This window comes from Homarus americanus, unplaced genomic scaffold (genome assembly GCF_018991925.1).
Source record: "Homarus americanus isolate GMGI-L3 unplaced genomic scaffold, GMGI_Hamer_2.0 scaffold45698, whole genome shotgun sequence".
NCBI lineage: Eukaryota > Metazoa > Arthropoda > Malacostraca > Decapoda > Nephropidae > Homarus > Homarus americanus.
In genome coordinates, this window is record NW_024735554.1 from 9090929 (window position 1) to 9117425 (window position 26497).

Below are 26497 nucleotides of genomic sequence, written 5' to 3' on the forward strand. Positions count from 1 at the left end.
CAGCTGTAGTATTAGTCCGCCAATATCGTAATCGGGGGACCGGTGGTAGAAGCAGTACCGTTCTTGCCTCGGTGGAAGTTGTTTGGACTTACTTCCTAGCCCCCATTAGTCCCTGCTCACCTAGCAGTAAAGTAGGTACCTGTTGTAAGTCGAAAGTTGCAAATTCGTATTCAGGGAGTTGTTGGAGCTTCCAATAACTTGATGACATAAAAACCACTGACTCTTCAGGCTTCTACGCCCTTGACTCTTCAGGCTTCTATGCCCTTAACTCATGAGACATAAAGGCAAGCATGAACTTAGCATGCTTCCCTGTTGGGTGCTGTAAATGCTTCTGCGCTTCACCTTACACAAGGATGTAGGCGGGTGCCCAATAAATAAAAAAAATAAAATAAAATAAAAATACAGTAATTGGCTCTTGGGCTTATATTCCTTACCATTTTAGTTAATATCAAGAAGTTTATACTGTTCAATAATTTTAAAAGTTTATAGTCATTTTAACAATTATTGAACATAATTGAAGGTAAGGAAACTAGTTTTATGCGAGCCATCCAGCCTGTCAACACACTAAACAGGCGCCAGTCTCTCTGTCTTTTCAGTGGAGGTGACATCTTGCTTGAGACTCTCTTCAACTAAATGCTTTTTTTCTGTGTTTGCAAGCAAATTATTGGTCATTTTGAAATTCATTTTACATATTGACACTATATAATGCAGTGCAGTGTTGATTTAAAGAAAATAATCTTGAATTACACCAAGAGAACTAAAATTTTATGGGTGAAATGGCGCCATGGGGTGACTTCTCTTCCACCCCAATGCCTTCTCTTCTCCCTTCTCCTCCACCCCCATTCTAATTCCCATCATCATGATCATCATCCAGGAGCCTTCTACATACACACCTCAAAGTAAGTGTACTTTTCTACCTATTTTGTTGAATTTAGGCAATTTTCGGTCAGCTGGAATCAATTACCCAAAAACCCATTGAAACGATGGTTTCGGTTAACTTGTTTTTCGGTTAACGAGCAACCTTCTAGAACGGATTGTGCTCGTTAGCCGAGGGACCACTGTACAGTACTGATACATGAATGCGACCTTAACCCTTTGACTTCAAAATTAAAATAAAAAAGGTCTCTCTGTGAAGTCTAAATTTGCTGACACCCCTCTTACACGATTGTAATATATTAACACACACACACACACACACACACACTGCCACATGACACCACTGGATCTTTTAATGAAAGACAAGGGAAATAACTTAAATAATCAGTTTCAATTAAAATCAACTACTTTTGAAAGATACTGAAGTTAAAATATATATGCCTGTAACAGATGGAGATTGTAGAGCTGCCGAGCAACAACCATCAAGATTCGGTGGATACAGGTATCCCTCGATATAAGAAGGTTCGAAATACGAAAATTTGTGCAGACAAATTTCCTAAATTGCCACTTCTTTTTGTGTTATGAAAGCTTCCCCCACTTATATAAATTTGGGTCCAGGCAAAAATTTAAATCACGCACCCCCGGGAGTCAGCTGGGGTGGCCACAACCTCTAAGCACTCTCCCTACCAGGCTGCAGTAGAAGTTCTGTTTTGTTTTTGTTTTTTCAACTCGTAATTTTGGGTACAAGGGTCCTCATTATTAGAATATTAATTATTCGTGGACACAGTTACAAGCCCAAATAATTGTAAAACTATAAGTAAAAATACCCCGAACTTACAAGGATTCCACAGATGAAATTCGTCGGTCAAGAGCACAAGAGTTTGAAATTCCTGCCCTCCTCCCATGCATGCGCAATAACAGTCGCCCGCATCCCCAAGCCTTGTTTAGAAAGTGCTCTGAGGATTTTTTGTTACTTTGCTGTGCCTTTGGTGACATTGGTGGATTTCTTTTGTAGCCATGAATTCCAAACCAAAGCAAAGTGATGTACAGGTATCCCTGTATGTGTGGGAAGTGAATGTATGTACTGTATTAAGGGAGTGAGCTGTAACTGTGACCAGCCGCACTCTCCCTTCCCCCAATGTGACTTCACGGCATACAGGTAGCTGCCACACACACGTCTTGAGTCAGCTTGGTAACTGCCTGGATGGACTGTGTCACATGTATACTGTACCAGTAACTGTGAGGAATAAATAAAAATAATAATAATAATAAATAAAAATACCCATAACAATAATCAATAAAATAAAAGAAAAAATACTGCGTTGCCATTTGGCAGTCATTTCACCGAACACGAGACAGAGACAGCCGAGAGATCCCCCACATCGCTTACTCTCCCTCGCTCTGTGTAAGAAATGTTTAATACCTTTATGTTTTTGACCTAATGAGAATTATTTTTAATTTTGGGGGCACATTCTGTATAAAGGGTGTGTGCATGTAACAGAGCTAAAAAAAAGAAGAAAATTATGAAAATCTTCCCCAAAATATGAGTTACACAATAACATAGCTCACAGTTCAGCCTCATCTGCTCTGAGTGTTACTGGGTGGTGAGTAACTACTCTGCTACGCAACTACATTCCATCTCCACGGATATTATTCCTCATTATTTATTTCTTAATTTAAATTTTTATTTACATATTTATTTTAATTTTAATATTGTGTCTTAATGAACCACTTTCACTCAAATGAGTGTGAGTGCGTGTGTGCGCAGCTGGCTGACCGGGTGGTTAGGTAGCCTGTGTTGCGCCAACACACCGACCCCAAACGACTTTAAATACCTTAAATAAGCTACAAAATAAAAAAAAATTGTAAAATAATGTGTAATCAAATGTTTCCAATATATATACTAAGTATATCTCCATTAGGCAGAATCCCTCAAACCCGGTACTCTCCGATAGTTGTAAATTAAATTTTCTTAGAAAATCGTTCCCAAAGCCAGAATTTTCGTGAAAATTTCAGCTTTGGGAATGATTTTCCGAGGGCCACATTTTCCGGGAAATTACAAAGAAATTTTCCTGATACCTGGAAAATTCTGGGGATGGGGGAATATTTTTCCGGGTTTGAGAGATGATGTAAATGGGCAATTTCTGGAACTTCGGAGAAAATTTTTCTGTTACCCACAAAATTCCAGGGATGAGGGATTTTTCTGGCTTTGATAGTCGTCTCATTACCTGGAAACCTCTCATTCCTGGAAGTGCTCTGCATCGATTGTTCTGGCTACCTGAGATATGACAGTAAATGTTAAAAGATATCAAATTAAACTTTTTGAGTGTTATTTACAATGTGATGGTCCCAATTAGATCCTATTCCTATTAATTGTTATGGGAATTAATTCCCCTTTATCTGTGGAATTGCTATCAGAGTTTTATTCTCGTCCGTATTAAGCTCGGATAATGAGGACCCCCGTGTATAAACATAACTTTCTTCATATTTTATTTCATTCAGTTACACGCTCACACAATCCTAAATACAAAGTGTGCTAAAAAAATAAATAAATAAATAAATACATAAATAAATTATCATAAGGTCAAAAACATTAAGGAAATAAACATTTCTTTGCGCTGTTGCGAGAGTTAGCAGGATGGGCTAGGGGAGATATGTTATGATTATTTTTCAACTCATAGTTTTGGAAAGATAAACTTAACTTTCTTCACTTTTTTTACTCAGTTACATGCACACACAGTCTATATACCTATAGAGCAAAAAAGTAAAAGAAATACAGTAAGTCCTCATTTAACATTGCCCCAGACAAAGTTGTTTCGTTATAACGTCGCTACTCTTTAGATACCAATGACTTGGACAACGTCCAGCCGATTCGAAATAACGTAGTCATGGACTACTTTGTACGGCGCATCACCCTCTCTAATCTTGGCGCGCTACACTCTCTTGCGGAGCGTCACAGTGTCACCAGTCTTTGTTAGGCTTCCACAGTGTTCATGCGTGTATAAGTGTTTTTGTTCTAAATACTGTACTGTAACCATTTGAAATGGCTTCCAAGCGCCCATCAAGTGCTAGTGATGCTAGTGTTGTGAAGAAGCAATGTAAGACCATTACCTTTGCCCACCCTCCTCCTTTCCACTACCCACCACACACTTGTTCTACCTCCACCCATCAGTGAGTACAATACAAAATGATATAGTTTATTTATCTTTTTGAATGCATAATATATTCTATTTTCAATAAAAACACCATTGAATTTATGTATATGTTATGTATTTTATGGGGCAAAGGGAGGCTGGGGAACGTAACTCTCGTATTTTATCTATTTCTTATGAGGAAAATTGATTCAGTTAACGTTGTTTCCGTTACCATCGCGGTTTTCAGGAACAGAACCACAATGTTAAGCGAGGACTTACTGTACAGAAATTATCATAATGTCAAAAACATAAAAGGAATAAACATTTCTTTGTGTGTGAAGGGGAGAGGAGTGTTGCAGCATCAGCAGATGTGGCCAGGCTGCCTTGCTATAGCGACGCTTGAGAGCAGCCATGTGTGAAGCAGCCAACGTCTATGTAAATGGCGCCGCTGGCGGTTGTGTTAAACTTTGATTTATTTTTTCCTTAATAGTTTTAGCTGCATATTTTCATCTAGATAACTTTTTGCCTCGCGCCCCCCCTCTGCATAAGCCCTAGATCCCACACCCCCTGATGCAACCCTTGGTTGTTATAGAGTGGGAGGGATGAGAAATTGTGTACAAGACGCGTTTTCCTGGCCAGACTTTTCTCTGACTGCTCCCCACAAGTTTAAGAACCACTGATCTAGATAGTATTTTATTAATATTTTAAATGTTTTAGGTAGCAAATTACAATAGTTGTGTGCTATTTATCATTAGTTATTATTATTTTTTTTGCGAACCAATTTTGTGTTTTGGGGGTTTGTTATTGGGGTACTTTTGTCATTGGGGACTCGAACCCTATTTTTCGTACATGTTCTTCTATCCGAGATAAGAAAATTCACCTAATAAATGTTTTTTTTTTGGGGTGGGGGGGGGTGGAACCTAACCCATTCGTATACTGTATTGAGGGATACCTGTACTAAATTTATTTTTCTATATTTTATTCCTACTTTTTTGTCCTATAACTACTCAAATAATTATTTACAAAGAAAAATGTAGATACCTGTACTGTATAGCATAATTTTGCCTCTCTGTCAAACCTGAATGTAATCATAATATTGTACAGAGTGGTCCCTCGGTTAACGAATGGTTCGATTAACGAATTACCTCCCATAAGGATCTTCAATTCGGTTAATGAACAAAACTTCGATTAATGAAATCCTTACGACAATCACGTTTTGTTGTGAGCATCAGCTGATCAGCTGATGGGCTAGTCTGCCAATTCAATAATCTGTTCTATGTTTACATTTGTTTCCAGTGGAGTAAATATCAAGAAAGTTGTGCTCTTTAATATTTTTGCATTTTTTATATTAAAATTATTAGTCATTTTAACATTTAGTTAACATATTGATAATATATGCAGTACAGGGAACTAGTTTTTTGTGCGCCCATCAGCCGCTTGACTCATCGACCAGGTGTCAGTTTGGCTTTGTTTACAGTGGAGTGAACATCGATTTTGTTGGAGTCTTGAATATTTTTGCATTTGTGCATGAAAATTATTGGTCATTCTGAAATTTAGTTAACATATTGATAATATATAGTGCAGTGCAGTGCTTATTTAAATAAAATAATCTTGAATTACACCTAGTGAACTTAAAATTTTATTGGTAAAATTACTGCATCAAGCATGGGTCCCCTGAAAGGTGATTTCTCCTCCATCCCCACTTCCTTCTCTTCTCCCTTCTCCTCCACCCCCACTTCTAATTCCCATCATCATCATCAACCAGTAACCTTCTACATACACACCTCAAAGTAAGTGTACTTAACTGCATTTTTTTTTTACTTTGTATGTAGTGTACTTTTCTGTGAGCTGGAACCAATTACCCAATATCCCATTGAAACAATGGATTCGGTTTACAAATTTTTCGGTTAACGAACAACTCGGTGAAATAAATTGTGTTTGTTAACCAAGGGACCACTGTATAGTAATACGGAAAGTGGAAAAGAGTATGACTTTCTAACCAAGACTTAAGATGAGATCCTTGATCATTTTAAATCAATCCAAAGACAATTTCCATTCAATAAAAATAAATAAATGGAAGGTTGATGAATGAAATTCCATTTCATGAGAAAAAGGAAGAAATGAATGAGGTATGAGATCCAGACTTCAAAGTGCGATCTCTGTACTCCCTGCAGAAAAAGCAAACATTTTAATGCCATATTACACTGTCTTGGTATACAAGCCTAGATTATAGTTTTGCTACAAGAAGTACTGCTCACCAAGTAGATTCAAGAATGAAATACTACCATCTAAACCAGTGATTGCCTCAGGTTTGATAGTTTTACTCTACTGCAATAGTTCACATGCTTTGAACCATCCTCAGCCATAAAAGAAATTTCAACGACATTATTCCCTCAGTTGGTGCTGATTTACATCATCACCACCACTGGCTTCCTCCCCTCAGTTATAACAGTCTTTATTTATGACCTATGGGTAGCCTTGAAGGACCTGTGAGATTCTAAACCAGCTAAGAACGAAACAGAGATGGTCATTTGTGGATGGTTAATATGCAGTATACAGTACACCCAATGAGGGAAGTAGCTCTTCTAAAACAAGAATTGGATTCACCTTATCTACTGCAATTAACATTGACACAGAGGCAGGATTATTTATTACTTCTTTAAGATATCAGGAGATAAAGATTTAAGTAGAGGACTAAGTTGCTTTATCTAGAATGCATATGATAAACATCCTGCAAAGACAGACCATATATGAAGTGAAACCAATAAATTCACATGTTCGTGGCTTATTAATTTGACAAGCAAATGAGAAAAGTATGTCTTGCTTCTTTGAACATTTGATGAGTCACTCAGGATTTTGAGGTTCCTTTTAAGTGTTTGTTAAAATTTAAATACAGTATGATTAAAAATCATAATTAACCCCTTCATGGGGATGTCACTTTTTATATTTTATTTAGCTAATGCCAGATTATTGTATTCAGCACAGAAAGGACCCTGTACACAAGGGGCTAAAAATGGATAAAGTGAGTGATGTTTGCCTGATTTTGTCTTCCAGGCAGATATCTGAACACATTTAGATTTAAATCAGAGTTACATTCTTGGCTAAGAATTTGAAACTAGACTTAATCTACTGGTAAGCACAATTCAAAGACAGACATCATCTGAGCAGAAGCAAACCTGCCCACCAACCACTATCAAGGTAGGGTGAATATCAAACTAGTGATCTTGATACTGCTGGAGACTGTCTTATGTAGTCATTTTCTTTAACCCCTGAAAAACCCTGTGTTAAATCACTGCATAAACTGTTACTGTTACGATATTTGGTATATTGTGGAACAATTGGAACCCCCAAAAATTAATGTGAACCTTTGATCAATTAACCTTCTGTGGACTTCCTCCTACAAAATGAAAAACCCAGACTTGCACTGATGTATTTACAGTACACTGAAAGGTCTGGTGGGAACCTTGGTGAAACTAACATGGCAAATGAGCAGACACCCCCAAACTTTCCTCCTTTTAAACTTTCAGGCAACTATGATATGATAAACATGTGGCAGGTGCCAGACTAAAGAATACCACAAAAAACAGAATGCACCCATAACACTCATTCTCCAGTACAGAAGTTGCTGTACTCCATGGAGACTGACAAGAATGTTTGACTGTCTACAAGATGGCGGGTAACAAAGGGGGTAGGAACTTGATCTTCCTTTAATGGCTGGAGGTGTGAAGCACACCAGCTAATGAAGTATAGTCTCACTATTTGAATTGGTGTACCTGAATCCTCACAGGAGACTTAATAGGCTATTGGTTCGAATAGAATAATTTCAATCCTGAATCAACTCAGTGAGCAGTGTTACTTTTAGTAAATATATCATCTGGTTTTGTTTGCCTGAGTAGTATAAACTGTCATTAAAATACAAGTTCTCTCTCTCTAAAGGGCACAGAGAGTTTAGTGGTATGGATCTCACAGTCCACTCACAACAACCTGCAAGTCACACAAGAAAAAAATTAAGATAGCGTATACATAAATATTTTACTATGAAATGCCACTTGAAATTCAAATTCAATCTACAAATGTTACAAAAAAAATCTTATTTAAATTAACAATTCAGCAAGGCAAAACCAGCTTTTCAAAAAACCTTCTCGCTTAAGTAATGAGAACTTCCAATGATCAAAAATAAAACAAGAAGGTAGCAAAAACATGACCAAATGGATAATACAATTATTCTTATTTGCACAAAGCTTCATTTACTTATGTAATCCATGCACGTGATATGATCAGTTTTAACTGTAACAGTATAGAGAGATGAAGGGAAATGTTAGTCATATAGAAGGGCTTAAGGGAAGAGAGTAAACGTTTTTTCTTTACTTCAATTTTCTTTTTAAGTTCATTAGTTTTCTGTAATGCCATGAGTATTTAAAATAAAGTTATTTTTCTTGTGATTTATAATTACTCATCTCCTCTTGTTTCTAAACATTGTTAGAAAAGATGATGACGATGGCTGAGCCTTCCATGATACTACTATACAGTATAGACTAATTTTTTTTAAATAAATTTAAAAGTACAGTACAGTAATGTTGCTGTGCAATGAATTATTCTAAAGTACAGGATTATCTAATTCAAAATATACTCTAATTACCCAGTAATGAGTACCAAAAATTTAAACTGAACATCAAAGCTATTATTTCATTTGTATTTCATATACAGTACAGCACTGTTGTACTGTTGTCTTACTCCATCACAAATTGACTCACTGATTTCTTATTATTTTTTCTACTATTCTCTGTAATGTTTAAGAAATTCTAGTGAAACTGTAGCTTTACTGTTCAGTTATAAAATGAAGTAAATAAATCACAAAACATTTCTAATTTCATAAAGTACTTAAGAAGAGACATTATTTTTTCTTTTTCATACTTAGCCAAGTTCCATGAGTGTCAGCTTATATTAATCTCAAAAATCTCTAAACCTATGCCATTACAATATACAAAAGGTTCAGAATTCTATATATTACCTCAGGAACAGAATGATAAACTGCCAAAAGTTGTTCTGTGCTCTTGGGGGTTCGTGGAGAAGAATCTGAGGTGCCGGTGGTTGTGGTGTTGGTCTCTGAGGTAAGGGAATAATTTGGTGCCCTCATGTACAGGTAATGATGAACACGGCCCTCACGAAGATCACCAGAGCTTGATGCCACAGAAGCTTGAGAAGGTCGTCTGGAGCCTCCTGATGAATAAATAAATATGGAAAGATCAAATAAATCAAAAGAACTAAACATAATTGGCACAGTCACACGAAAGCACTGTACACTGATGTCCGTCTCGACTGCATTTTCACTGAATTCCTTGCATCTGTAAGGTAAACGTAATCATGAAATTACTGTACTGAAACATTGTGAAATAATAAAGGGTCTGACTTTTAAGTCTATTAAGTATTCACTGTAACTATTCTAAATCTACTTTATAGAAAGTAGGTAGAAAATATCAAAGGCTAAAGGAAATTTATACTGTATTGGGAAGTTATGCTATAAATCCAGGTAAGGGAAAAGTGAACAGTTCAACCTTATGTAGGGTGTTAATCATGAGGTGCTTCAAAAAGCCATTGCAATTACAAAAAGCTATCTAAAGAATAAATGTACCAGAAGCCTACTTAGTAACTACAAAGATTTTAAAGTTTCCTGATAAATTTTACAGTATCAATTATAAAATATATTTCATATTTGTATTTTGTTGAACAACTGCTTATTTTTGCACTAATTAAATTGCTACAAAAAAGAGGCAGGGAAAGGTGAGCTTCTACACTATCTACTGCATAGCTAAATGTGCTACAGAAACAGTGGGGACTAAATTCAGCCATGGAGACTCAAAGGAAATGTGAGATATAGTGTATAAAGTATATATGTTAACCTGAATGAACTAGAGGTCTGCAATAGAAAATCCATTCCATTAATCAGCATATCACTGCAATATACAATATAAATGCTGTGTTCTGAAATGCTTTAGTTGCCAACAAAAACATTCCATTTTTTATTTTTGCATTCAAAACTTATTCATAATGCACAATAATAGAAATTATTGTTAAGTAAAATACCATTAGAGTATATGTTTAATTTAACTTTATACAGTGATATGGTAATGGAATGGACATCCAATGACTCTAAAATATTTGAGTTATGGGGAGATCAAAGCTTTGGAGGGATATCTAAAGCAGACCTCTAGAATGAACGGAGGCGGGGTCCCTAATGCACACGTAGTATCCAATCGGTTCTCCACGACCTTCCCCAACGACCAGTCGTAGCGATGCTTGCGAAGACCGCCTGGTGCCTGTGGAAGGACATGATGTAGTCAGGTCAACAGAGATGAAGAGAATTAGTAGAAGATGAAGGATATAATAAGTGACATCTTGTAAACAGAAGTGGAAAGATAACTGACACTGATGATTTGGAATGGTTAAAAGTGAGCTAACACAGAATAAAGAAGACAATTACTGTACATAGAGGGATCTGAATAAAATAAAAAATAAATTGAAGGAAGAATAGTGAAGTGCAATAGTGATAACAAATACAGTACGTATGTTATTTTTATCAATTTACTTCTCTATAAACTATTTTCCATCGCTAATTCATGTTCAGTGAGACATTGAATCAAGGATTCCAGACAGCCTAAACAGTACAGGATATACTGTATATCTATGATAGTTCTGCTCACTGAGCTTATTCATTGGTGGGTTGTTTTCTACTGATGCACAGTCTCATAACATGACTGGCATACTTCATAGTTCTCCATTGATATCATTAAATTCTCATATTACAAAAATGTACTTTTCTCTCCTTAAATACTTCCATTTGAATCTGTGGCTACCAATCTAATGCATTCTTAAAGTTACCATATTTCTTAACATTTCAACTCTACTATCCCCATTTGTGTCATAGCCACTCAACATTCTCTAACTCTTTTAAAAGTCTTTCACATTCATTCTTGAACTTATGTATACTTCAATAAGTTTCCAACTGTAAGAGGAGTAATGTATTATCTTTTATCTCTCCATATTTTGAGTATGGTGTGGGAAAATCACTTGAAAAGGGTTCCATTCCTGAGGATGTTCTTATGTCGGATTTGTACATAAGTTGGAACACATGCTATGTGCATACCGTACTTACAGAACAATGTTTAAAATCCCACTATATCAAAGCCTAAGTCATTATATACATCCAAAATCAGTTAATTTAAGACAAAAGAAGAAATAGAATGACAAACTGCTGTACAGCAAATGAAAGTAAAAAATGAGTAATCAGGTAAATAAAATACTGTACTGTAAATTTCAAGTTTAACCCTCCTTGCATTAGCGGGTGTTCGTAAGTAGGGGTACCCCCAGTGTGTGTGTGTGTGTGTGTGTGTGTGTGTGTGTGTGTGTGTGTGTGTGTGTGTGTGTATATATATATATATATATATATATATATATATATATATATATATATATATATATATATATATATATATATATATATATATATATATATATATATATATATATATATATATATATATATATATACAAACAGTGGTCCTTCGGTTAACGAATGTCTCGGTTAACGAATTACCTTCCATAAGAATATTCAATTCGGCTAACAAAAAAAATTGGTTAACGAATTCCTTACGAATTCCTCTCAACATGTTTTCACTTGCTCACCAGCTGGAATATTAGTCCGCCAATACAGTAATCGGTTCTAGGGCTTAAATTCGTTCCCATTTGAGTAAATATCAAGAAGGTTGTACGATTCAATAATTTTCCAAGTTTTATATTAAATTTTTTAGTCATTTTAACAGTTATTTAACATAATTGAAGTACAGGAAACTTATTTTTAGTGTGCCAAAAAGCCACTAAACTCACCAAACAGGCGTCAGTTTGTATCTCTGGTCAGTAGAGGTAACATCTTGCTTGAGACTCTCTTGAACATAAACTATTTTTACGTTTTTACAGTACAATTATTGGTCATTCTGAAATTTATTTTACATATTGACAATATATAGTGCAGTGCAGTGTTAATTTAAAGACAATAATCTTAATTACACCAAGTGAACTTAAAATTTTATGGGTGAAATGACGGCATGAAGCATGGGGTGATTTCTCTTCCACCCCCACTTCCTTCTCTTCTCCCTTCTCCTCCACCCCCACTTCTAATTCCCATCATCATCATCATCATCATCAACCAGGAGCCTTCTACATACACACCACAAAGTAAGTGTACTTTACTGTATTTATTTTTACTTTGTATGTAGTGTACTTTTCAGTGAGCTGGAACCAATTACCCAAAATCCCATTGAAACAATGGTTTCGGTTAACGAAATTTTCGGTTAACGAACAACCTTCTGGAACGAATTGTGTTTGTTAACCGAGTTACCACTGTATATATATATATATATATATATATATATATATATATATATATATATATATATATATATATATATATATATATATATATATATATATATATATATATATATATATATATATATATATATTATATATATTATATAAAGTAATATCTCCGATAGCTGGAATCCCTCTTAGCTGGAACTCTCAGATAGCTAGAATTGAAATTTGTTCTGAATTTTCTGGAAAATTCCAGGAATTTCAACACTGATGGATATTCTCATGAAGACATTTCAAAATTAATAAGTACTACTGTACTCGTATATACCAGATCTACCAAGAAATAATAATTGACAAATCTTATTTTTAATTCAGTCAATATTTATAAAAAAATTCTGAAATTACATTAAAAAGGATATTCATACTTTCTTTATATCTATTTAAAAAAAGTTATACTTTCAGTAATTTAATTGCAAATATGCAGTTGATACATGAATGATTAACAGGTAGGCCTTATGATAATCATGAAATATGACACTACTTTCAAGACCTGAACTAACCGAGCCTATTAGAACCTTCAGATCAACAATGAGTAACCTGTGAGATACTCCCAACTAGAATATCTCCTGGAAAAGCTTGCTTCCCAAGAAGGTGGAGTGTCCAGCAGCAGGTTTCACTGTCCTTATGCATTAGTGTAAGTACAGCATATTGTACTTTAGAGTAGCTCCTCACCCTCGAATCAGGATTAAACCAATGTTTATAATAATTATAATTCCCAGACCAATGTATGCTTCAAAATCCAGTTAGAATTTAGGTTCACAAGGATGAATCCTACTGATCCAGTTCACCTGAATTCCCTATCAATCATAAATTAAATCCCATGCTTTGATGTTTATAACTTACTTGCCATATTACTAGTTGTAGAGACCTCCATTAGACATCAACTTGGAGGATACATGTTTTTTTTCACATTTTGTCTGCCTTTGTTCATTGTGTAATTCTTAAACATTCTGTATGCTATGATCCTTGTGAATACCTGATACTGCACTAGTGTCTGGGGTGGGCATTCCCAGTCTGGTATTTCAGTTGTTTACACTGAAAATTCTTAAGAGAAAAATGGGTACGGTCACTTCCTTTAAGTGAAGCAGATATTTCATCATTTTGGTACAGTTTCATCAATCTCATAATACTATTCAATGATTTGCTACATATACACAATATTAAAGTCACAGGAACTAACTCTACAAACCCTCTGCTCAATGCGGGCCTAGGTAGTTATTCTTACTGACTTGACCCAGAAATAGCTAAACTGCATTTGATATATGATCATATCAACCGTGAGTTCCAGGAAGCGCCATACCTATGTCAATCTTAGGAAAATGGTTACCCATGACACCAAATTAAACTAGGTAAAGAAAACTAGAAAATCTACACACATAACTAGATAAGAGGATGAGGACACATTCTTACTAACATTTGACTTTGGGTAGCAGATGGCAACTGAATAGGCTTTGGACAAAGTTACTGTACATCAAAAGGGCCTAGAGCAGCTTCAGCTCATGCTCACTAGAGTGTTGCCAGCTAACAGGTGCTATGTATTAGTTTGACATGGGATTGGCTGCAAAAACTTGGGAACAATGCTTGGCAACATCGCCTCAGCCGGCTCCTCACATAGTTTAATGTCCGCGTCCCCCTTTAGAGAGCATTACAGCCAGGGTGTAGCATGTATTAAATGCTGATAAAATTCTAAATTGACTCCCACCCCCATGGCACAAGTGCATGGCACCATGGGTGGCATAGCTACACTGGGAGAAGGCAGGAATTATAAGCTGGACATCAGCGTACATAGTGGGATCTACTTTGAGGGATAAGAGATCATACGTGAATAGACATTGTTTCATTGACTATAGACATTCGATAGCCTCATCAAGCTTGAACATAAATGTGTGAAATATTATTGTGATTATATTGCCACTGAGGCGCTGTCTTAATACACATATCAGTGTAATGTCACGCTCCTATAGGCCTTGTTGTTAAGTCGTCCTGTTGTTGTCCACGTGTTTCTTCTTCATGAATTATATCTGTACCTAATTCTATGCCTGTTATTTCTGTATAACTAACAAATAGTGAAGATATGTTTGAGGATTATTTATGTGTTTTTTGTGTACTTGTCACAGGTGTATACGACATTACCACAAGAATAAAGTTGGTTGCTGTACATGTACTTTCTGTCGCCCAACGGGAGAGATCCGCTGTTACAATTATCATCATAACAAAGTTTATCAACATTAAAGCTGAGTAGCAAATTTAAATATCATTCTTTGTTTAATGCACTGTACTGTACTGTACTGTACTGCACTGCACTGCACTGTACTGTGTCAACTTATCAGATGAACGAGCCTGCAACCTGAAGCGTTTTTCCCACAGATCTTTAGTATTTAAAAAAAAAACATGAAAATTAAAGACCAACTGCATATTCTAGTCACTGTTGCAAAATTCATATATTTTGTAAGTTTTATTCTTACTAACATTTTTCCCCTTTATTTGTTCTTCTGAACTTTCTATACCTTACTGGAACATTTGACAGATGTGACCTTTTGGAGAGGAATGTCTATGAAATCTATCCTAGAACAAGGAGCTTGGTCCTCTGCAAGGTCTTCTTTTCAAGAATGCTGACTGAGTAATCTTCAAATGTGTGGCAGAGTAGTACTGTACTTTACTTTAATGTTTGTCTTTTTTTAAAGTACTGTATGTACTGTACTTCCAACCCAAAATGCTACACTTTAGTTTAATTCATTGCACAAAATATTTAATTTTATTTCATATATTACTGGTTTGGAATCACAAGTCACTTTCTCATAACCTACAAGCCATAAATATTGAAGTACCCATACAGTATGAAGTAAAAGAGATGAATGACCTTGTCCGGAACCTCGTCCTTTCCTTGGTGGGATTCCTAACCACCAAGAAAATGTAAGTTTGGATGCAAGTGAACCAACCAGTAGGATTCATCCTACTGAAACCTGAAGTTCACTAGTTTTCAAAGTAACCACTGGGCTGTAAGTCTGAATTACTCATTTGACCCTGGCTTGATGGGCAATGAGCTGTTTTGCTGTAGTTACATTGATCCAGGACAGTGTAAGCTGCTACTACAGTGTCAATGGTGAGTTCAACCACTGAGTGATCTAAATGGTGGAATTTCACCAGTCCTTTGTCTCTCCCCCTTAGATATGGAATGGGATTTCATGCTTCAATCCTCCACTTTTCTGATTCTCACACATAGTACTATGTAAAATATTCACATCTACATATAAAAATTTCCATATCACATGTGTTAACCTAAATATTAATGATTTCAGTAATAAATCTTCTTAAAGTTGAATTTTCCTTTTTCATTCAAAGGCAGGTATTTCAAGGCTTATAAAATCAAAGTTGTATGAATGGTCACTGACCTGGACGTAGGGCTTGGAGGGAGCTATAAGAGGGTCTTCTGGAGGAGGATGCAGATTTAGTTGAAGATCGCAGTGAGTGGGTTCTGCCCCGTGCTGGACTGCTGCTGGTGGATGCATTAGCAGCCAAGGCAAAGGCAGCATATGTTTCTGGTGGAGAGATAGTCATAAAAATTTTCAAAAAAATTGCAATATAATAAGAATCAGGATTCTTCCCTAACTACTTTATGCCATCAATAATATGATCAGATAAAACAATGAGTGATGCAAAATACCAAGCAAATGAGTGATGAGAAAATAGCAAAAAATTACAGTTGAAAATTATTTGTTGATAGGTAAATTCTGCAGAATTTGTGATAAAAAGTTATTAAGGCTGGCTGAGATATATAGTGTAAAGCACTTAACAAAATTGAACACTTCCACGATAATTTGGAATAAAACTTTCACACTGACAAAATTATTAAACTTTCAAGTTTTCCTTTAAGTCCCAATCTAGTTTACTTTATTAAACTGTTAGTGTGTGGTTTCAGTGAAAGATATAAGCCAAATAAAATCTTTCCATTCAGTGAAGGGAAAAGTACTCACAAGAAGATTTAATGTGAGTATTTTGTGAACAATTACTATTAAACCTTTAGGGTGAGAAGGAAGCTATTTAATAATTACTAACGTGCCCTCATATACTCTAAAAAGTACAACTAAGTGATTTAAACTTTGTACTTCAAGCAATAGTATTATTTACACAAGGGAGCTACATATGGGTCTCTTTTTATACTCTATAATAATAGCTCTAAAAATGGTGCTACAGCAACGATACAGGTGATTTATTTACTAAGAATTGCTGCTAAACCTAAATCTCCTTTAATTAGCTCTTCGAAACCCTTTACTATAATATTTCAAACGTACAAACTACCTATTGATGACTAGACAATCTAGTGGATTAATATATTGATGCATTCAACTTTTACTCTAGCATTACCGAAAAACAATGGGATTACTAATTATTACGGAAAATCTAGAAGTCAAAAGGAAACGTTAGACCATACGTCGGGGGACTAACATTTAAAACGTGAAGGAGATCGAAAATCCGCAAATTATCGAAAATGTGAAAATCTAAGAAGACCAAAAATAGCCTTCTGGTGTCAAAATATATTTGGGTAGAGCATGGCATAATGCAGCATCAGCAGCAGCAGCAGCAGACGCATGCGGGCGGGTGGGCATGTGTACCGCGAGGATTTTGCTGGAGGGAGGGTGTAGATCTGACCCCTCGGCCTGGTATGCTTCGGGGCGACCCAGGGTGCTCAGGAATCACCCTCAGGGGTTGGAGGGAGGACCTCTGCTGGGGGGAACTGCAGTGGGGGGGCTGCAGGACTAGGGCGGAGGCACGGCGCTGGGGGTAACTCTGGCGGCGGGCGTACACTTTGTGCCCATGTGCGTGTGTACACACACGACGCTCACCTTCCCGGCTTAGCTGACCTGAGACCCAACTTTACTTGTTGTGGCACACAACCATCGACTCGTTATTGTACAGTGAGGGTGTAGATGATCTGAAGGTGACCTTAAAGTTGCATCAATCTAGTATGCCAATAAAGGTTTACACTTCTTTGGGTATTTAGTACAGTAATGTATATTATCAGTGACAATTTTGAGGAAATTTTTAGCTCAGCAAAACAGTTCCATCTAAGATTTCTACATACCGTTTTTCCCAGTCCTGTGAAAGATTTTGTGGGAAGTGTCTTCATTCAATGTTGTGAAGAAGTAAAAATTATGCCATGTACAAAAAAAATTATAATACAAATACAGTATAAAGGAAATAAAAAATAAAAAAGAATAAAATAATAACCTTAGAGAATACCACCTCTATGATTACCTCAGCCAAAACTCTAAAAAACTAATAATACGGTATAAAATTGTATAAAATCATTTCTTCAGTCTCTGAGCATAATTTCTGCAATAAAACTATGCATACTGTACTAAAGTGAAGGAGATACACTGCAATATATATCAACCAATATCCCAATGTAATACATTTTATTTCACTCGGGGATTCAAAACTGATTAAAATTACAAACGAGTGCTCCAACAACACAGTTGTATTTCAAAGTCTGCTCTGCATGGAATGTACAGTACATCAATAATAAATAGGTATATGAGTGCATCAGATGATAAAAAAGTACCTTAAAAGAACATTTAGATCAGCAGAAAAGTAGGAGTAATGATGATGCATGTGGACAACACTTGCAACTCACCAGAGACCGTGAGGGGTGGATTAATATGAGCATCTGCATAACGACGTGGGCGTACAAAACGGGCACGGGCAAAAATCTTGAGCACAAGACAGATGAGTGCGGACAACACGGACATGCCTAGACCCAGACCCAGTAGTGTGGGAACATCTGCCTTCAGGGAGTCTAAATCTGAGGAAAGGTACAGGGAACATTACATAGTGGAAGGAAAGTGAAGAGAGAGGTCAGTAGAGAAACTAATAAAATAAGATATAATACAGTAATGAATAGCCTACTGATAATGGTGAAATTTTTTAGAGGGTAGTTATATAATTCTTAAAAAATATACAGTACCGGTATATATATTTCTGTAAGCATTGCATCTGGAGTAACACAGAAGAGTGCCATAAAAACTCTACTTAGGGAGTAATTAGAACAAGGAGTAAATTTTTTTGATGATAGGGTATTAGGAGAGAATAATGATACTGTAGTTCGTTTTGGTTGGGGCTAAACTAAATTTTGTTTTAAAGCTAACTTTCCCTCCTCCCACACGAAGTGCACATAATTATTATGTCCCAATTTTTATATTGCATGGACTTGATTTACAAGATACTGTACTGTATATACAGTAGCCATGTAATTACTCATCTATATAAAATGTCACTTAAACTTTTGACTAACAGTACAGTATTATAATTAATTTCTGAGTGATTAGTAAAGTAATGAGATACTGTAATTTATATTCAGTGACTCATTTCTTACAGAAAAATAAAGAAATGAATGTAAGATGAGTTGAAGCATGCACAATACACCTGCTGCTCAGGCTCGGCTCTCATTAACTGAGCTAGAGGAAACATTTGGGAATAAGTACTGTGTAAAACTTACATACACAAAAAATCTAAGGAGAAAAAAAATATATGTACTGTATACAGTATACTGTACGGATATGCAAACATAATACACCAGTAATTACACAGGAAGATATGTAATCCTGAAACTGGAATATACTGACCAGCAATATTCTACACTCACCGGGAAAACAGAGATTTGGCTGGGAGAAGCCCTGGCCCTGGAGGGCCTTAATTTCGTATTTCTCGCGACATTGACATTCAGTGTAATTAATAGCATACTCCCGGCAGATTGCGTGCACATCATGAAACTGGCATTGGTCATGATGCACACAGGGTTTACCAAGTTGAACAGCTGTGGGATGAAAGGAAATAATTACCTAGAGTAGGCCTATCCTGAACCAAGTACTGTACTGTACTCGAAAGAATATTCCTTCATTTCTGTGGTACATGAGAGGTTGAAAATTAAACTGGATACACAAGGGATATTGAAAAGTTTTACTGAGAATTATATTGTTTACCTATATACTGTACATTCCAAACCAACTGTAAACCTGTACTACAATGATTTTACTGAATAAATATTATTACTATTATTATCAGGTGAAATAAGCTGGGTGACTAATCTTCAAATCATCCGAAGTTTCTTGGGTACGTAATTATTCCGCAAACACCAGCATAAGATTTAAGCATGAATAGCAAAAATTTTTAAAGAAGTTTTCCATGTTGAACACAGTGGTGATATTGAATGTTTGGGAAAATGCATAATTATTAGTTATAACCTTTCCAACCCTACTCCTCAAGGCACCTGTGGTTCCTGCAATGAGCTTTCAGGCAACAAATCCAAGGTCCTTACATGACAACGCTGTAAGATAGATTACCACAAGGGAAGTTTAAGACTGTCTGAGGATTGATTTAACACCTTGTGTATGGGGGTCTCTCTGTGCTAAATAAAATCATCTGGTCATAGCCAATTTTTTTTTTATCCTCTTTGCCACTGATTGGCTCATTAGCCGCTTGGGCGATTGGTCACGTCTCTGATTACTTTTCCTTTTCATTTATTTTCTTCACCAAAAGATCGGCTTGCTCGCCGCCCGGGCGATTGGTCACGTATCTGTCATGCACTGTTGGCAAATACTGGGCATGCACCGGCTCCTGAATGTACCTGAACCCGCTCCAGTGTTGGTCAAGTCTTGTCTTGAAAGAGCTCACACTCGGTGCCGCCACAACACTCTCTGGTAGATTGTTACAAGAGTTCACAACTCTCACTCCGAAAAAGGTTGCCCTCACAGTTTTCTGGACTTGCGGCTTCTTTAATCTTGAGCTGTGACCCCTTGTGGGGTGAGCGTCCGCCAGCTCAAATTAAGGACACTCGACTGAGTAGTGCCCCCTGAGATGCTTATACACCTCAACTAGGTCCGCCCTTGCCCGTCTGTAGTATAAGCTAGGCAAGTTCAGGTGCTCCAATCTCTCATGGTAGCTGAGGTGCCGAAGTGCAGGCACCAGTCTGGTGGCCCTCCTTTGAACATTTTCAACCAACTGACAGACCCTAGCATATCTCGGGGACCAGATAGGGTGACAGTACTCCAGATGGGGAAGCACTTCACTCCTGAAGATCGTTACGAGGGACGGACCCTCTAGATATCTGAACGACCTTCTTATAAGACCCTATAATTTATTTGCCTGATTTACCTTCTTCTCGCAATGGCCCGAGAACTTCAGCTCATTGTCAACATACACACCTAGGTCCTTCTCACATTCAGTCTCAACTAAATTAAAGGTGGTATCCCTGTATTAAAGGGGTGAAAGCACTTAAATGCATCTCAGGTTATGACAATAAGCATGCCATTATTCTTTGCACAGAATGTATGAAAACCACCTCTAGTGGGTGACCATTAGGCAAATAAGTAGGTAAATAAGTTAAGGAGTTAATTACGACTGTTGAGAATCATGAAAACAATATACATGTATTTAAGTTAGACAGAGAACAAGACTAAAAATAACAGAACTCCAGCAATCAATGTAGAAATCGAACAATGCATTCTGGTGTTAGTCATCTGCTCCAGGATTACCAACTTAATAAATGTACAGTGCAGGCCAGTAAATGAGGATCACCATCCCTGAACACGAGCACAGGAAGGATATTTTGAAGAAGGCACAGAACCTCAAGCACTTTATGGAGTACAGCAATGTGTACACCACCCCCGACCTGACAATTTGCCAACAAAAAAAAATAGCAAAGATCTCAGAGACAATCTGAAATAGTTATGCAGGGACCCACAATATGGGAATGTTCAACTAAAACTCAGAAGAAGCCAAGTAGTCTGGTCAAAGAAATGGTCCAGCCCTCCCACCAGTAAGGGCAAGAGGTGAATTAACTGTAAATAATGTTAAAATCGTGCATGCTGTAACTTAAAGTAACCCCCTGTACTGAATGCATTGTAATACTATTAACCCAGAAAGAAGAAAGCCCCAAATGACACATTAGTGATTCTACCAATGGTAAGGAGGCGTATCACATGTCCCAATGGGATGAAGAAACTGCACTATTTGAGACTGAATGTGAGACGGACCTAGGTGTGTATGTTGACAATGAGCTGAAGTTCTCGGGCCATTGTGAGAAGAAGGTAAATCGGGCAAATAAATTATTGGGTCTTATAAGAGGGTTGTTCAGATATCTAGACGGTCCATCCCTCGTAACGATCTTCAAGAGTGAAGTGCTTCCCCATCTGGAGTACTGTCACCCCGTCTGGTCCCCGAGATATACTAGGGACTGTCAGTTGGTTGAAAATGTTCAAAGGAGGGCCACCAGACTGGTGCCTGTCCTTCGGCACCTCAGCTACCCTGAGAGATTGGAGCACCTGAACTTGCCTAGCTTATACTACAGACGGGCAAGGGGTGACCTAATTGAGGTGTATAAGCATCTCAAGGGGCACTACTCAGTCGAGTGTCCTTAGTTGGAGCTGGCGGACGCTCGCCCCACAAGGGGTCACAGCTCAAGATTAAAGAAGCCGCAAGTCCAGAAAACTGTGAGGGCAACCTTTTCCGGAGTGAGAGTTGTGAACTCTTGTAACAATCTACCAGAAAGTGTTGCGACGGCACCGAGTATGAACTCTTTCAAGACAAGACTTGACCAACACTGGAGCGGGTTCAAGTACATTCAGGAGTCGGTGCATGCCCAGTACTTGCCAACAGTGCATAACAGAGACGTGACCGATCGCCCAAGCGGCTAACGAGCTGGTCAGTGGTGAAGAGGATAAAAAAAAAGAACACTGGAGGGATCTTACACATGCCACTGGTTTCTTTTCCTTAGTATGGCTGCCTCTAGTGGGTGGCCATTAAGTAAATAAGGTCAATCCTTATCCCCACCTAACCCTTACCTGATTTGTGTGTCACTAAGTGCAATATACTCTTTTTCTTTTGATTGTTGAGCCTTTCATTTCTCAGTGTATTTCATGATATGGGGTATAAATTTTTCCACTGTAGTCAAATATGTTGCAGCTACACTCTATCAAACAAAATTGATTATTCGGTTATAATTTACAGCAAATGACAACGCTAGTAACAGAAATCTCACCACAAGAGTGACCATTTTATGGTAATTTTTCATGCTTACATAGGTTACATAAAAAGCTGTGAATGCCCAAATTACTTTTTTACAAGAACTCTGACACAACATGCTCACAGAATTCATCAATATCAGAGGAAGTCATGCAACAGTTAGGTGACCTTCAGGAGAATCTGGTGAAGATATAGACCAGTACAGGTACAATACTGACACAGGGACAGAGGAACTTAAGGATTGTCCAAATGCAAGAACAGTAAAATTGTGTGCCGAGTCCCTGAGAGTCAGGAGACAAGACTGAAAATGGGAAAACACTTGACATGATTAATTTTTTTTTTGCATTTATGAAGACAGATTGTACATAACAGCTGTCCCAAATAAAGGGGAGAATCAGTAGAAACACTTGTGTCCCTCCAGAATTATAAACAATAAAAAATTTTGTACAGTAGGGTCGGGATGTATCGCGAGATAGGGTTCAACGATGTTCACTATATACTAAATCGCAATATATAATTACATGTAATCAATGGGGAAATAGGGTTAGGTTCTGGAGGCCAATAAAAGTGACTAAACTTGACTTAACGAGTTTATTTTCTTACTAACTGAAGCACCAATGAACACTAGACTCTGGAACAACAGGGTGTTTCAATATCAAAGAACACCAGATTCAGCAGCTGAGACACCATCCCGGGAACACCAGACTCGGCAGCTGAGACACCATCCCGGGAACACCAGACTCGGCAGCTGAGACACCATCCCGGGAACACCAGACTCGGCAGCTGAGACACCATCCCGGGAACACCAGACTCGGCAGCTGAGACACCATCCCGGGAACACCAGACTCGGCAGCTGCCACTCTCACTTTATAATTCCACACATACATAAACGAACAAACCAAAAATATTAGTTACAGCATTAAATCTTTTCCATTAAGCTTTCCACTCTCTTCACTTCACTTTTCACGTCACTAGCAACCCATTTACACTCACCTTAGAAGTCGTAATCTGCAGCAGAGTCGGCTGCTTACTCGTCACTCGCTCAGAAAGACTGAGTGGGCGAGCGTGAATGCATGGGTGAGCAGCCATGGTGGTGCCTCTGCTGAGCAAATAACGCATTTGTTTGCCATGGCGGTACATTTGAAATATTTCCTGCCCGATTTCCCCTGCGAAATAAATAAATTTTTCGCTATACTGTATACCCTAGTGAAAAATGTCGATAATTTTGGTAGCTGCGATATAAAAAAATCTTTATAAAAAGTTGCGATATATCCCGACCATACTGTACTGTACAAGGAAAATTATCATTCAACAGGCAAAACTTAGCAGTCATAACTTAGCTTTTCAGAACACTTTCATTAGTCCAGATTGCACAGCAAAGCAAAGGGAGACATGCAATAAACTACTGATGAACATGAAGCAGAAGAGAGAGGAATCAAGGAAAGACAGGAAGGAGTCTGGTAAGTTATATGCAAAGGATGATTAGAGGAGGCAAGTACAACTGCGGGACCTGAGGAATATGTGTCTGCATTTGGGAACAGTGAGTTGACTCCCAACTCCACAACCTCCCCCCACAGGTGGAAGTTGACAACTTATGATTATATCTGACTGAGCTCACGTTTGACGCAGAATTTGTTGTCAATGGCGACGGGATGGTGTTTGTCGCACTTGCAGGTCTTGGTCTTGTTGTCGCAGATGGTATGGGTTCCCGGGCCACAGAGATCCTCGCAGGGGTCGCCAGGCCCCGCCTTGGCTGAAACATCAAAGAAATTGAAATAAAATGTGATGGAATATTAGTAGGCAGCACTTTTGAGGTATTGCACCATTGTAAAATATGTAATGTAAAGTACACTGCTATTCTCATAAAATGGAAGAACTGCAAAGCTATCTCTTAGTATGCAATGACCTAAACTTGTCCCTGTTGTCATATTTGTAGAAAACAGTTACAATTAATATGTAGATAGCACATTAGACAAAGAATGTTTTGCTTTGACCTCAACTACTTTCTCATTGGTTAACAAATCAGCTGTCGAGATGCTGCCATTTCACCTTTTTTTGCCTGTTGTCTATGTCAATTGATTACTTTAGGGTGAACTTTTTCAATGTAGTATTCCAAATTCGAAAGTTTCTATTTCCTATTGTGACGTGTCTAATAAGTAGTTAGATAAGGAGTACTCCTTTCCTAAACTATGTACAGTATTTATAAAAATTATTTTTACAAATTAAAACTATAATGCATATATTGTATCAACATGGTTAGTATATCTTGAGAGTACCAACAATGACATATGTTCAGGTGTATGGTAAAGAGCACAGTATATGTTTGCCAACATTGTGTAACAGAGTAATGACCTATCCACGACTGACTAGTAAGCTGCTGGCAAGTGGAGAAGAGGATGATAAGGTAAAATATAAAAATTGATGCAGCTGCTGTAGCATCAATAGACTGCTCAACGAGGTTTTTGGTTCATGAATCATATTCGATGTTTCTCACTACTGCAACTGAAGAAACCGATTACAAATCTACCCTTATTTTTGCTATATCACATCGAGTTTTCAGTCAGGGATCATGAGCTCTAAGCAAAACACAAAATTGTGAAGTTCAAAATTGCAGAAGTGGAATCTCCTGCACCATGCTCATATTTCTCTCTTCAGAAAACATAAAGAGTTTTTCATAAATTATTCAAGGTAGAGCAGGTCCGTGTATTACCACACTGCTGTGGTTTGATGGTGTTTTTAGATGCACTAGATCATAAGGCTCATCCATCTGAGCACTGTACTGTCTTTTTTTTATTGACCACTTCAATACTGATTTGAAAGCTGTTCTTAAAAAAGGAAATAAATTACCTAGCATACCAATGGCTCACTCAGTTCATCTAAAAAGAGTCCTATGAGAATATGGTTGTGGTACTTAAACTTATCAGATACTGAATTTCACTGGCACATATGTGGAATCATTGGCCTACTCATGGTTTTACATTTTGTTTGTGATGAGTGGGGATCTCCCATGTACTGCACTAGGTGAAGCAATGCACCACAGTGGCTATAAGACGTTTACACAACCTATCTTATGCTCTAGTCTTAGTCAGCCAGTTTGATAAGCTCTCACATCTCCATTTACGAGAATAGTTTAATGTACGACCATTGAAGAATCCGAACCCAGGTTATATTTATCTGTATGTTATAAATTCTAAAAATAACCAAAAAGCTGATGTCTGTTTTAATATCATGTAGATTATTTAAATGCGTGAAGTTTGTTCTACTGTTATGTAAGTATTAATGATATTTTTTGGTGCTTCTGTTATGTAGGTAAAAATTATAACTGCTATTTTTGTTCTATTGTCAGTTTTGCAGGTAAATAACATTCATTCATTTCATTCATTCACAAAAAAGTTTCATCATAAAGTATTACGCTTCATTGAATTCAATCTTTGTTCCTGATTAAATCCATAACAACCCAACCAATGTGAAAAATTTGTTTAAATATCTAAAATCACGTACAAATTGAAAGTAAAGTTAGTACGGCTGATTTTTGGCAGACCACTGACTATTATAAACGTCTCCAAAGAGAGAAAAAAGAAACAAAAACGAGAACAAAGAGAAAAGAGAGGAAAAAAGAGTTCTTGTTCAGAGAAAGAATCAAGGGTAGCTAAAAAATTATTAGTGTTTACATTGCTTCCCTCGCAGGAAAAACATCCACAAGTCAGGTCAGGTAAAGCATGCATAACTAAATACACTACCGTCATAAAATTAATGCTAAACAGTACCAAGATCATTGTGGATCTCTCTCTCTCTCATATATATATATATATATATATATATATATATATATATATATATATATATATATATATATATATATATATATATATATATATGTATATATATAAATATATATACATATATATATACACAGTAAGAATGTAGTTAGCCTAGTGAGGTGTGGCAGGGTAAGGGAGACAAGAGGTAGCAGCCAGCAGGCAGTGTGTGTGTAAAGAGGACGGTACGGAGAGCGGGTGACGTATGCTGCTCCACCT

The 26497-nt window shown here is 37.1% G+C and overlaps 1 protein-coding gene across 5 annotated transcripts in view; it reads right to left on the reverse strand.

Moving 5' to 3' along the window:
• LOC121871491 overlaps positions 1-26497 on the reverse strand; it is a 75231-nt gene that overhangs the window by 13618 nt on the left and 35116 nt on the right. For 2 of the 5 annotated variants that reach the window (XM_042373864.1, XM_042373866.1), the window contains exons 2-8: positions 24079-24213; positions 19084-19254; positions 18076-18243; positions 17054-17302; positions 15833-15979; positions 10217-10327; positions 9022-9230 (exon numbers count right to left, since the gene is read on the reverse strand). In XM_042373864.1, the coding sequence (XP_042229798.1) occupies positions 9022-9230; positions 10217-10327; positions 15833-15979; positions 17054-17302; positions 18076-18243; positions 19084-19254; positions 24079-24213 (1190 nt within the window). Of the gene's footprint in view, positions 1-1033; positions 2114-9021; positions 9231-10216; positions 10328-15832; positions 15980-17053; positions 17303-18075; positions 18244-19083; positions 19255-24078; positions 24214-26497 lie in introns of those variants that run through there. The other 3 variants (XM_042373868.1, XM_042373865.1, XM_042373867.1) reach the window with 3 other exon arrangements.